We start from the raw sequence: 14367 nt of genomic DNA, 5'->3' as shown, positions 1-14367 counted from the left end.
TCAACGACAAAACTGCATTTCAGCACAGCAAACATTTTAAAGCACAGAACCTTATTTATTCCATTCTGAGGGGATGTTAGGAGTATGAAGGAAAACCAACAATGTTAGCGACCAAAATTTGCTTTACATTCGTACCTTGGTTCTCAAATGGAATCCGTTCTGGAAGTCCGTTCGGCTTTCGAAAACAAAGGCACAGCTTCAGATTGGCTGCAGGAGCCATGGAAGCCGCGTCGGACGTTCAGCTTCAAAAAACAGTTTGCAAACCGGAACAGTCCCTTCTGGGTTTGTCGCATTCAGGAGCCAAAACATTTGAGAACTAAGCTGTTCGAAAACCAAGGTATGACTGTACTATAAATACTAGAATCATCACCATCATTCTCTGGAAGAAATGGCTTTACAGTGGTACCTAGGGTTACATACGCTTCAGGTTACAGACTCCGCTTACCCAGAAATATTACCTTGGGTTAAGAACTTTGCTTCAGGGTGAGAACAGAAATTGGGCTCTGGCGGCGCGGCAGCAGCAGGAGGCCCCATTAGCTAAAGTGGTGCTTGAGGTTAAGAACAGTTTCAGGTTAAGAACGGCCCTCCGGAACAAATTAAGTATGTAACCAGAGGTACCACTGTAATTGCATTTTAGCTGATCTTCTATGCATTATCCAGTATACTATATGATTAGTTACGTCAATATCTGAATGAGGGGGGTGGGGAAAGATGCTTATTCCAGAAATAGGAAAGAGAAGAAAAAAGGAATTAGGAAGACTTACTGTCTGGCTTTCAGGAAAATCCATCTTCAGCAATTTATGAGCACATTCTTCAAAGTCTAAACTGTAAAAGGGAGGGGGGAATTTGTCTCCAGAACCACAGCAGCTTAAAACATTTCTATGCTGACAACAGTATTTTCTGCATTAGAAAGCCTAAATATTGTGTGCCTGAAACAGACTTTGTTGAAATACCCAAGCAATACTGGGTTCAGCTAGTCTTCCAGGCTGAGAATTAAATCGGCTGTCCTTCAGTGTTTTGGGGTGAGAGAATCCAAAATCTCCCTCCATTTCACTCATCAGACATAATCCCAACAATCATCATTGCTCCATGGACGTTAGATCTAATGGATGCTAACATGTGCACAGTTGCAAGAAGTTCATTAAAAAGAAAACTGTATTGATCAGTACTGTTACAGATGGCAACTGAAAGTCCACCACAGCATAAAAAATTAAAATCTGTTATTTTATTTAAAAAAGTATAAAGAATGCAGCAGACTTTTAATCTTTTTCAGTGTTGAAAAAAATGTATTTTAGCCATTTCACATTTTTATATGAACTATGTCCAAAATCAATAATTTTCAGACAGTTTAAAAACAAGGTGACTCCCATTCGTGAGTCATGGTTGCTATAACATCATGTTAAACAGAAAGCAGAAAGTCTAGCAATTAAACAAATGAGAACATGATGTCCTTCTTTGAAACATCTTAAAATGTTGTTTCAGAATGTCCTCCCACAGAAAGTATTAATATTTGATATTTGATGAAAGGGGGACATTATAAACATCCTGTTAATTAACAATGTTTCCTTACACTAAGCAAACCTTTTTCCTTTCTCTCCCTCTTACACACAGACAGACAGAAAGACAGACATAACACTAAATCATCGTCTAGTATGAGGTGGAGGAGCCTGAAAGGGCTTGAGCAAAGCACCCCATTTATATTTTTCTCTCCACACCTTCACCCCCAATTCCCATGGGACTAGAAAGAGAACTTTGCCAGAGTTAGTTTCATTTTTAAAGGAATCCTGAGCATTAAGTTCAAACTAGGGAGGCCTGGTTCGAAACAAACTCTGGCTACTTTAAAAAGCCAGCTTCATAACCCAAGATTTGAAATTGCATAATGACTAGTACTAGTTCTAAAGCAGGGTTTGAATGCAAGCCAAGACACACTTATTTAAAAAGGGAAACTAAACTCTGACCAGGTTTTCTTCTCAACTGGGTGGGAGAAGGAGATGCTTCAAAAAGGCTTGTTTGGGGTCATCAGCATAGCGCTAAACCATGGCTCTGCTTTATGCGTGAACAAAGCCATACCATTTAAACCAGACCATCTCAGTTTTCACCTAGAGATTCATTATAGCAGCATCTATAGCAATGAGAAATACATTATTCTAAAGATTTAGCTCTAAGAATTCTGCCTCACATGAGCATCTATAACAGGGTGGTCTAATGTGTGGCCCAAGGGCTTTGACAGGGTTCTAGAGTCCTCCCTCTCCCAAAGCCTAGTTAGCTCTTTCCCAGCCTTGGGAAGGAGGTGGGAGAGCCCTAGAGCTCTGCCAGAGCCTCGTGTCTCCTTCACAAATCCCAGTGCCTCACTTACAGGGCTTTGGGAAGGTAGCACAAAGGCTGGGAGGGGGCCTGCCAAATTTTGGCCTCGCCCCATTCCCGGACGCGACAAAGCCGCATGCAGCCCGTGGGTTTCATTTCGAAGGACTCTTGCAGTCCCCTTGGTATGAAAAGTTGGGCCGCGCTGATCTAAAACTTGCTAGCTTCCAAAAAGTATTTGCAATCACAGGGCAAGGGAGCCACATTTCAAACAAAAAATATGTTTCATTTTACCTTGACTGAATTGCTAGGTAAATGGTTCGTCGGAAGGAGACCAAGTTGATTTCTGTTTTATCATGGATAGTCACTTTTTGCCCTTGAAGATTCAGAGCAGGGGAGAGAAAGAGAGAGACAGACAGACAGACATAGGTTTCATGGTAAAAAAAAATCTGGAATGGTTGATTACTTCAAAGACTGCTAATATACCATTGAGTATACAAATGCAAATAAACTATTTGTGAAGGAATAAACAGCAGTATTTATTTAATTTCAAGTTAAAGAAAAAAGCATTGAAATTCCACAGCACAATAGGCAACCTGACTTAGTGTCCCCTCACAGCCACAACTGGGCAATGTACTGATACGCCATCCAAAATCGGTTTGAAATCTACATTGTGATAATTGTTTCGTAATATTTGACACGGCAATATGTCACGAATCACGATGTGTGTGCGTGCTATGTAAAAAAATTCCAAGATGGGAAAAACTGTGAAGCCGGTCATCGCTTCTCTCATGATTCCTTCTGCTCCGTTGCTCTGTACCGTAAAGTAAGTTATCAGTTTTAGACCCCTTAAGCAGTAGCAGTTGCCAGAACATTATCCCGTTCGCCTCTACGTAGTTACATCCTTATTTCAGACATCGTGATATATCATCAGTATATCACAATGTTTAGCTGATGATGTTGAAAACCAGGTATCACCCAGCCCTGCTCATAGCACAACAAAGGCATATCAAACCTATCAGTGTCCTCGTGCATGGAAACCAACCTAATATTCCTTAATGAGCCTTGCTTCATTAATTTCAAAAAGGAGCTGTGATTTAGGAATGTAAATCTGGTTTCATATTGAGATTAATGGTTAAAACCCTTGACAGTTTGGGTGGGCGGGGGGAGGAGAGAGAGAGAGAAAAGAGATAAATCTCCTGTACTGGTAATAATTCCATGGTTTAGGCCTACAAACAGAGCTGTATATCTGGCTGGTCATGCAGGAACCAAGACCTAAACTAGCTGCTCTGAAATGAATTAATGCCCTACTGTTTATGGGGATGGATTTCAGATTTTCCATACAAGCAATACAAGTAATGGCAGGGTGCTGTAATTGCCATCTTTTCATTTGAAAGTAAAAGTTTATTTTCCTTTCCCAACAGTCCTACTGAAGAGACAGCGCACTCAGGAAGAGTCTGAAAATGCTAAAGACCTGTCTCAAAGTTTGTTTGTAAACTCAATCCAGCCTCTCTCTGCTTGCAACAACTTCAGTTTATCAGCTTGTTGGCTAACATGCTATATGCTGCTTCTCACATTTCCAGAGTAACAAAGACTGAGTGTTTAAGGAAACCAGGAAGAGACTCAGAGGAATCCCAAGGAGGCATGAAATACACCCACGCTTGGGAGGAAAGGAAAAAGACAAAGACACACACACACGAAAATAAAAACACCTTGTAGAAAGTGTTAAGAATTATACAAAGAATTAACCTGCACCGGGAAACAGGAGGGGGGGACAGGAAACTCTGCTACAATTCAAGACAAAAACCCCACAAAATGTGTATAATTTCATTATGACAACACAGACAAATGGTAAAAAACAAAAAACCCAACCACTGATATTTGAAGGACATCAAAGGCTGGAACAAAAACCCACACAGGTAGCTCTGAATACCCAGGGAAGCATTGGATTTGGGCTTATTCAAACACCAGTGCCTCACATCAAATAGCAAACCACTTTTGAAGATGAGAGGACTTTCAAAATGCAGATTGTGACATGGAACAGGAATCTGTTGGCTAAGTTAAAAAAAAAAATACCTCCCACTGGACTTTCTAGGTCCAAATTTAAGCAAACAACAACTGGATTGAAAGATTTCACGAAGATAAAATATTGGAAATGTCCTGATTTAATAATAGTAATAATAATTTTATTATTTATATCCCACTCATCTGCCATTTAGAAGGGTAAGGTCAACTAAATAATGTACTATGAATACAGTCCTCTAAATTCAGCCTTGCTATTGCTACCAACCCAAAATGCAAATAGTGTCTGGCAGAGGCTATGGGACATGCACTATTTGTATCACGGCCAAAGAAGTTGCACTGGAGTAAATAGAAGCAACATTTTAATATTAACTAAAATCAGTTTCCTGTTTTGTCGCGCTAACTTCCACAGCAGCGAGGAGTGCATAAAACTGTTTCTTTAAATTGCAGCTTTACCTTCTTCGTCCTCCTCCTCCTTATCATCATCCTCTTCCTCCTCCTCTTCACTGCTTGCAGCATCCTGACCACTTTCTGAGTCACTGTCACCTTCGTCAAGAATTTCTACAAAAGAGAAAAAACACGTTTAAGTGGACACCAATACCAGGCTGGTTGGTTAGAGGAGCTAGTCTGTATCAGAAACTCGTGTATATGGAAGAAGATGCTTCAACATCAAAACAGGAAACATTGCAGTCTTGCTCAGTTGCCTGAGAGTAAGTCCCACTGAACTCAATGGAGCCTACAACTGAGCAGACATGCACAGGATTGCATAGCAGGTTTCCCAGAAAACCACAGGAATTAGAATTTTAGATACAAAAGACTGGAGTGCTAGGACATGATAATAAGGGTTCGCTGAGGGGTGTGGGAAGCAGCAACTCCCCACTTGTGGGTGACTGCACATGTAGGAACCCGGAGGCAGGGAAGAGAGCTGCAAAGTCCTTGTGGCTTGTGAGGAGACTCGCCAGAGCCCAAAGAGGACATCCTCTTTGGGCTCCGGGGAGGGTTTACTCACGAGCCATAGGCTTTGTTGAGGCTGCTTGGCTTCCCCGCCTAACAGCTGACAGCTCTCCATCCCTGCATTAGAACAGTTGTGCAAACTCAAATTAGCTAGGCGTACATACCTTTCTTCAGAGTTTGGTACTTCTCTTCATTCTCCATAAAATCTGGATCCATCTTGAACACATCTTCACAGAAACAGAAAAACAAGTTACCAAAATTATAGCAGAGCCATTTTTTAAAAAACAAAACAACAAAAAATTCAGACTGAAAAGTTCATTCCAACATTCCTTATTCATACTTACTAAGAACATCTTCTGGATTATAGTCATCTTCCAAAGGCAGCATATGGGTAAACTGATCCTCTTCTTCCACAAGATCCAGTCCATCTGGAATTATCGGGTGATCTTTGAACCCATCTTTACGCACAGCAAACATGACTTCAATCATGTACTGAACTCGCTTGTCGGTTTCAGATTCATGCAGGACATGACGAAGGCGGTCAAAGATAGCTGGGGGGGGAGAAAAAAACGGAGGTGAATCTAATTCCTACAAAACTAATGGTCAGGAAGGAAATAAAGCAGCAATAAATACATACCGTTAACACCCCTAGGAGACACTTCAGTCAATTTGAGGCCGCATTCCTTTAGGAAGCCAATTGCTACTTCAATGCTGTCATCTGTCGGTCTCTCCAAAAGCAATGTGAGCATTTCCAAGCATAAAACCTCGTGAGCCTTAGCAGGAAGAAGATAACAACACAAATACCTTTTTTTGTTTTAACAAAATAATTTCCTTGACTGCATGTATCTGACATATGTACTCAACAAAACAAGCGCAGCGCCATTTCAGAGAAAGGCACTACAAGTTCAGCGTCCCAAAAGGAGCTTTGGATGTGCTTCTTAAAGGTCAGCCCTCCAGTTTAGGCTACAAAACTTCCTGCTCAAAGTCAATCCCCACTTGGTATATGGGTATATAGTTCTCTATATAAGCCTTGTCCAACCTGGTGCCCCATCATCATCATCATTATTATAGTAGTATTATTATTATTCTGCATATAATTATTAAAACTTATTGGTCACTTGTTTTTTACAAAAGTAACTCAAAACGATATACAACAATTAAATAACATGTACATTAGAAACAACATAAAACCAAACAGAGAAAAACCCAAAATTTCTAGGTGTTGTTGGGAATATGACCGTCATCATTCACCAAGACGATGGTGGATCAACCACTCAGAAGCCATCTTAGCAACTGGGTGGCATATAAATTAACGAATAACATAATATAGGCATCCCCCCCATGTTTATGTGGGGGTTATGTTCTGAGGCACGTGCGTGTCGGTGAAATAACATATAATTGAAAAGCCAGCTAAAAAGTCTGCAAACACCCCATTCTGCCCTTTCAGTGACATCATGTTGTTTCCGGGTCACTTCTGGGTTTGGTGCAATACGCAGTCACTCACATATTGAACATGCATAAGCGGCCTGTAATCCCTGACCACTAGTTATGCTGGCCACGGCTGATGTGAGCTGGGAAAGTCTGCCCTAGAGCAAAGGTTTGCAAGTAATATTTAGCAAGAGCCATAGTACAATGACTTGGGGGTTGTTAATTTTTTATATTTTGCTTTTGTAGTTCTATTTTCTATTTAAACTGCTTTCTTATTTATTTACTGAAAGCTGCCCAAATAGCCTCACGCTATGGGGGAGGAATGCAAATGCCATAAACATATTTGATGACAAAATCCCATCACAAACCCTTGCAAACCCTTAAAAGCCAAAATCCCTGCAAATATATTATCAGTAGTACAGAGCATCTTACCACATTCTGATTCATAAGATGTGCCACAAACTTGGAAGCTGTCAGGCAAAGTTGCTGCAAAACAAAATGAAAAGCTACGTATTTCTGCAAGTGATAAGTCCATTTCATAGGTATTACTGCAAGTGATATGTCTATTAGCATGGCTTTGAATCCCAAACTGCCCCAGAGGTTCTATGTGACTTGCACAAATCATTTAAAGGGTTTTCTCTTGCTGGCATTATTCTTATTACTATTATTTTGGGCAGGTGAGAAAGGAGATGTGCCAGCAGCCCCTCTTCTTCCTCGGGAAGGCTACAACTTTCGCCAGAAACATGCATCTGATGACTATTTGTCTTCCTCCAAACATAGGATTACTTTGGAGTGAACAGGTGACGAAGATTAAATGGAAGTAGGTCATTTCGGGATATTTGCCATGCAGTGAGCTCAGACAACAAGCTTTGCGGAAGCTGCAAATAATGTATCTTGCTGCAGATGAGAGCTCAGGAAACTTTTAGATGATCTGGCACTATTGGATTCTCATTACTTAGGAGATCAAGTCCAATATCATTTTTTGATGTAGAAATGATGCTACACAGAGCACTTCCCTAGTCACACAATAACGTTGTTAAGGTGGAATCATTTTAACTCAATCTAGCCCTATTTCAGAAAACTGCTTTTTTTGGGGGGGGGGACTGGCTATCAGGATGAAGTCAACTGCAGTCTCATTTTGTAGGGGTGTTTTCACAAACCATTTTTACTAGATGGGCATATAAGGGAAAGCTATGGTTAAAATATTGTTTTTAGCTGTCATTTACTCCCTCAAAATGTTTTCTAGAACAACTATGTAAGATAATCTACAGCAGGAGGAAGTTACAAACGCTCTATATTGCAGGTACGTACAATTCAAATGCAAACCTGTTGTAGACAGAAACTACTTATTGTAAGAGATGTGGAAACAGTTTGAAAGAGGGATTATAGCTTTTGACACCAATAGCCACCCCACTGTTACCTCACGGAATTACAGAACTTTCTGTATAACTTCTTCTGGAAAATGCTGATTGGAGGGGCTGTTTCGAAGCCCATTGTAATAAGAACACTGTTCTGCTTACTATTTTTCCATTTTAAATTCTTTATTTTTCAAACCAACAAGTTCCAATAAATACTCAGCACCTTAGGGTTCAGCAGCTTCTTACTCCATCTCTACACTGAACGTATTTGGACTTACTCTGAATGTTAAATTTAAGGAATTTATAATTTAAAATGTAATAAATATAGAAAAGAGGGGGGGGGGGGAATTGTGCTAAGTTATATTGAATGGGTTGAATGCAGGAAAGAACTCTGTTCTCCCCATAACAGACCCTGGCTCTCTCACAAAACACCCCCCAAGAGTCTATTTTGTGCAAGTGTTACTGCCTTTCTGTTAGCACAAGAAACCTTTCGATCCAAGCCATTAAATATTATGTTCTTAAAGCAGTAAAGTTAACTCAGAATTAATAAGAAAATAAGTACTACTTATATCACATTTCCCCAATTTTTTTCCTATTTATTCTCTCCCCCACTCCCAGTACCCGCTTTCTCCCCATGGCCTCAAAATTTTCAGACATTTTATGACTTTCAGCTCTCCTGATACCCACATAATTTGTACTCAAATCCTAATACACTAACGCGGAAATAAATCTCAGTGAACACAATGACACTTCCCCAAAACAGTACTCAGGCTATAAGCAAGAGAGAAGCACAATAAATCTTACCCTATCACCTGCGTGGTAATAATACATACCTTATCATTTCTTCTATATCCTTTGCGAAAATTTAAAATGAGCCTCTTGAGAATCAGTTCTCCGATATTTGGAAACTTTGAATTGATGATTGCTACAACCGCTGCATAAACATGAGTGAAGATAGGTGAAGCACTCTGGGCTTGCAAAATAGATCTTGAGAGCAATCCCCTATGAATGAAAATACAGACGTGCTGAAGCAGCTTTACCAAAAATTACAAAAACTATGTGATTTATACAGTAGCATTTATCCCAGCAGCTTGAGGGATGACCGGTGACTTTTCTAGATTGCCTTATTCTGGAACTCAATTCCACCAACATGGAACCACCATTCACAGCTAGATCATGCTCACTTATACATACAAGCATAATTTTATTTGCTTGCCACCTTTCCACAGTTCAAACCACGCTCACGGCAGCTTGCAACATGAAAAGAAAAATACATAACAACCTAATGAAAGGGGTTATAAATAAAGACTAAAACATTAAAAAATACACAAAAAGAACGATTTCAATATAAATCACAACAAGATCTAAAATAAAGATACAAAAACCCAACAACAACCCTGCCCCCAAGACAACACCTTCAAACAACACTCCAACCTGAGAGTCTGTTTAGCAGCCACAGCTTTTGTAGCTGGAGTCAGTCCGCGCCCCACCCTCCCAGGCTAGGTGGAAAAAGGCCTGCAAGGCAGGGAGCAGGTCTCCCAGCCCATATGCTTTTGGGTTTCCATCTTCTTTCCTGCTCCACTATCCCCCAATACATGTCTGTATTAAAATTAGCCTTTCAAAAGCTCAGATGTTATTCTGTGAATAGGCCAGATTAATCTACAATCATGTTTCAAGAAGCAACAGTTGATGAAAAAAATCACTGCTAAAAAGCAAAAAACAAAACAAAAAACCCTCTCATACACAAATCCTAATCAGTGACAAGTAAACATTATTGGAAATATTCCCAAATCACTGGAGAACTACACTCTCATTATTCAAGTGTGCATTAATGTTTCCATTTAACAGATTAAGTTTCGTTTCACAATCTACTGCTTTTTTTCAAAGAATACAGACCTAGGTAAAACCAGCTGCAGCACTATTACTGTAAAAACATCATCATTGCTCTACTGGAGAAAATTGCTATAAAATAGTTTGTTAAAAAATATAGGCAGGAAAGAGCCCAAATTATTACCCGTGGGCCTTTAAGGAAACAATAACATAATCCTGCTGTATGGATCCATTAGAAAAATGGCACAGCTACAGCACACACACAAAATGTCTTCTCAAAGAAACATGATATCTGAAAACCAGTGGTGTGTTAAATGTTAAAGATGCAAGAGTCAATTAATTACAGCAAATATAATTTGTTCCCCAAGTAAAGCACATAGTTATTTTAAGGACGGTAGATATTTACCAAGCCACTGACATCCTGCAGGAAAATGTTTGCTGACAATCTATGTTTTAATCACCGTACTTAGGCAATCTGTCAGGAGAAAATCTTCCTGGATTAGGAGTTCATTTGATGCCACTGTTTACTCCTCTACAGAAGGCGTAACTGCAGCTGAACAGTCACTTTCCCGTGCCTCTTATCATGACTTAAGAAGAGAGTGGGGGCCCAAATGGCCAAACGCTTCACTACGGGAGCAAACGTTATACGGAACATGGGTGTTATTTCCATTTGATTGCCATTTTCTGGAAAAATCAGTGGAAGGGCTCTTGAGAACCAGAGGCGGCCGATTTAATCACAAGTCCTACTTTTCAGACGACTGAACTCTGCAAAGTATTGGTTTGTATTCCACTCTTCCTCCAAGGAACCCAGGGCAACAAACAGGTCAGGCTGAGAATGACTAGACCAAGGTTACCTAAGGAGTTTCACGGCTGAGCAGAGAATTCTCTTTGTTCACTGGTCAACACTCAAGCCACTACACTAGATTTATAAAATTTATAGCTCACACCAACTGGTCCCTCAATCTACAGTGATCCAGGAGCCAGGAGCAGTCAGCAGGCCAGCACTGCTGGCTTATATCGAAGGAAAACCCAAACAGTTTAACACAGTAAACTTTGCAATGCATGGCACATTTAAATGGTAATGCTTTGCATGCAGAAAGCCCCAGTTCGTTCTTGACATCTTCACCTTTCTTTCTTTTTGTAAAATATAATGTAGCCAAAACATTAATGGTTCCTGCCCTAGGCGCTCCAGTGACCACAAACTATGCTCATTATCATGGATCAGAAAACTCCCTCAACCTCTCTCACTACCAAGGAAATATAATGAATAGAGCGAGAACCTACCTAAGTGAAGCTGAAATTAAAAACCCTACATATACACCAAGTATTACCACCCCACCCTTCTCTCTCCCCCCCAACTTTATTCTGTATACGACATTAACGTCTCACTTCAAATGTAAAAGAAAGATTCTACAACCTGAAAAAGAGACAAGGCATGCACTTTTGTAAAGCAAGAAAATATTTAATAACTTATTTTTCTTAAAAAAAATAACTATAACAAGATGAAAACTTATTTCCTAAAGTTTTGCAGCAAAATTCTCGATTAGAAAAAAAAGCAAAATCTTTTAAAAATAATAATTATGCAACACACAAATAGAAATCACTTGGTACGTTTGCTTTGGAAAACCTGGTTTCAACCATACATCAAATTTTTCATGAGTGAAAAAGCCTCTAAAAACAAATATGATCAAAACCTTCTAAGTTCAAAAGGACTTACTCCCTGGTAAGTCTGCATAGGATTATACTTTGATCATTCTGCAAACCCTCAACAAGTCATTCATATTTAAAATGAAAATCCTAACATGACTCAAACAGCAGCTGACCAAGAGAGTATCAGACTACTTCTAACAAGTGACTTGAGACTTAATCAATAACTCTCAGATGAGCAGAAGACTGCATATCAAGAACTTGATGCTTACCTCCCTCTGACAATATTTTCCTGAAGAAGCTCATGGATAATATTCTCAATATTTGAAACGTTCACCTTGTTGACGAGACCATTGATGGATTTCTTCAGCGCTTCCCAACTCATCCTTTGATATGCTAAACTGTTTTCAAAACAAATCATTGATAAAAATCAAGAGAACAAGAAAGGAATGTATTTGCTTGTTCAGGTAGAATACCAAATATGCAATAGCACTTTTCAGTTAGCGTATTGCAAGAATGGTGTGCAAAATAAATATCCACCTGCCTCCTTTCACTTCAATTTTACCAGAATAAATGATATTCAGAATAGTTACACCAACGAATAGTGATCTGTCTTTTGCAATAATCAGAATAAGAAAACCATGACAAGAGACAACCAGAAAGGGCAACTTTTCCCATTTTCATGTCACCCCAGTCTGCCTCACACATATGGTTGGCATGTTCCAGAACAAATCAGGACTCCCAGCTGCTAGGATAGCTCAGTCGGTAGAGAATGAGACTCTTAACCTCAGAATTGTGGGTTCGAGCCCCACAAGGGGCAAAAGATTCCTGAGATCCAGGGGGTTGGTCCCTTCCAACTCAACAGTCTATGATTCTATGAACTCTATTTAAGGCTTTGGTTTTATTCTCATGTGACAAACGCCAGAACCTAAAGCATCTGTCATTTATTTCGTAACATTTCCACACCGCTCGATTGTAATAAAACCTCAAAGCCATTTACAAAAATAAGAAAACAATAACGTATCAGCAAAAAATAATTTCCGACAAACATTTAAAACATTCAATTTGTATCAACAATATGCTAAAACAAGATTAAAACACGTAACAGCTTCTATATGTCTGGATAGGCTTGATTAAACAGAACTATTTTTAGCAGGTACCAAAAAGTGAAGTCAAAAGTTCCAAAGAACGAGCAATTTTGAGATACACAGAGGATAACTGTGACTTTAAAGATGAATGGGAACCCTTTACAAAGTATTTGAAGACGCAACAAAGCGAACTGGACTCCTTGGCTAGCTTTGAATAAACATTCACAAACTTTTTATTGATAATAATCAGCTACAGTGGTGCCTCGCAAGACGAAAAGAATCCGTTCTGTGATTCTCTTCGTCTAGCGGTTTTTTTCGTCTTGCAAAGCAAGCCCATTGAAGGATTAGCGGATTAGCACTATTAGCAGCTTTTAGTGCCTTATCTGCTGATCGGATCAGCCGACAAGCGGCTTAGCGGCTTAGAAAAAAGGGGGGAAGGGGAAAAAAACCAGCAGGAACTCGCAAGACATTGTCGTCTTGCGAAGCAAGCCCATAGGAGATTCGTTATGCGAAGCACCTCCAAAACAGAAAACTCTTTCGTCTAGCGAGTTTTCCGTCTTGCGAGGCATTCATCTTGCGGGGCACCACTGTAAATAGTCTGAGGATCTATACAACTTTGTAACATGCAGAAAACAGCACTTCTAGAGAAATCAAAGACTGGAACTGAGGGAAGTCAGGGGTGGGGGTGTAGGGAGGAAAAATGGGGGGAGGGAAATAAGGATGATATGTTTCTGGATAATATGTTTTGTTTTAATTTTGAATTAAAAAATTGTTTTTAAAAAAGGAGACACACAGGTTTGTTTTTGGGTTATCTGAAACTCCCAAGGTGACTTCGAAATAAAGTTAAACCGTCTTAACATTTCACACTTCAGAGGCCAAAAAGGTCCCTCTCAGCACACAACAAACGTCTCTGCCGTCACTCAGGCTAACTTGCAGCTGGGTTACCACCCTGCTCTCTCTGCACCTTCTTGAGGGCTGGATCCAAAGTTAGTCAGAAGGTAAAGTCCAGCCAAAGGCAACTATGGGGTGCGGCACTCATCTTGCTTTCAGGCTGAGGGAGCCAGCGTTTGTCCACAGGTCATGTGGCTAGCCATGACTTAACCGCTTCTGGCGCAACAAAACACCGTGACAGAAACCAGAGCGCACGGAAATGCCATTTACCTCCCCACCGCAGCAGTACCTATTTATCTATTTGCACTGGCATGCTTTCAAACTGCTAGGTTGGCAGGAGCTGGGACAGAGCAACAGAAGCTCACCCTGTCACAGGGATTCGAACCAGACCTTCTAATCGACAAGCCCAAGAGGCTCAGTGGTTTAGACCACAGTGCCACCCTTGTCAGAGTAGACTCACTGAAGTGACTGGGTCATTACTCATTTCAATGGGTCTGCTCAGCAAGTCTGCAGCCAACCTTGCCATCTCAGTTCTGTCTCTTCCCTCTAAGATGGCAGCTCCTGGTTTGCCAATTTCTACAAGTTTTTTGGGCACGGCCGGTTAAAAATTCCCCAGTCGACAGCTGAGCAGTATCTTTATTAGGACCAACCAGAATGTCACAAAATTATGGCAAACTTTTTAATTCTGAACTTTTCAATGGGCATGATGTTGCACCAAAGGGGTATGTATGTATGTATGTATGTATATGTGTGTCAGAGAGACAAGGAGGAAGTACTAAATCTTATACTGTTTTGTTTTTCTCCCCACCTTTAAATAATATCTTGCCCAATACTATTCATCAGTTAAG

General features: G+C 40.1%; 1 protein-coding gene across 4 annotated transcripts in view; it reads right to left on the bottom strand.

Moving 5' to 3' along the window:
- CWC22 (CWC22 spliceosome associated protein homolog) overlaps nucleotides 1–14367 on the bottom strand; it is a 159561-nt gene that overhangs the window by 15920 nt on the left and 129274 nt on the right. For all 4 annotated transcript variants that reach the window (XM_082200858.1, XM_082200855.1, XM_082200856.1 and 1 more), the window contains exons 6-14: nucleotides 11813–11941; nucleotides 8897–9065; nucleotides 7138–7191; nucleotides 5915–6050; nucleotides 5622–5828; nucleotides 5442–5504; nucleotides 4780–4884; nucleotides 2596–2677; nucleotides 765–825 (exon numbers count right to left, since the gene is read on the bottom strand). In XM_082200858.1, coding sequence (XP_082056984.1) covers nucleotides 765–825; nucleotides 2596–2677; nucleotides 4780–4884; nucleotides 5442–5504; nucleotides 5622–5828; nucleotides 5915–6050; nucleotides 7138–7191; nucleotides 8897–9065; nucleotides 11813–11941 — 1006 coding nt within the window. The remainder of the gene's footprint in view (nucleotides 1–764; nucleotides 826–2595; nucleotides 2678–4779; nucleotides 4885–5441; nucleotides 5505–5621; nucleotides 5829–5914; nucleotides 6051–7137; nucleotides 7192–8896; nucleotides 9066–11812; nucleotides 11942–14367) is intronic.

Source organism: Podarcis vaucheri (genome assembly GCF_965113315.1).
Source record: "Podarcis vaucheri genome assembly, chromosome: 1".
NCBI classification, from domain to species: Eukaryota; Metazoa; Chordata; class Lepidosauria; order Squamata; family Lacertidae; genus Podarcis; species Podarcis vaucheri.
The sequence above is the reverse complement of the archived record's forward strand: the minus strand, read 5'-3'. Positions and strand labels throughout refer to the sequence as shown.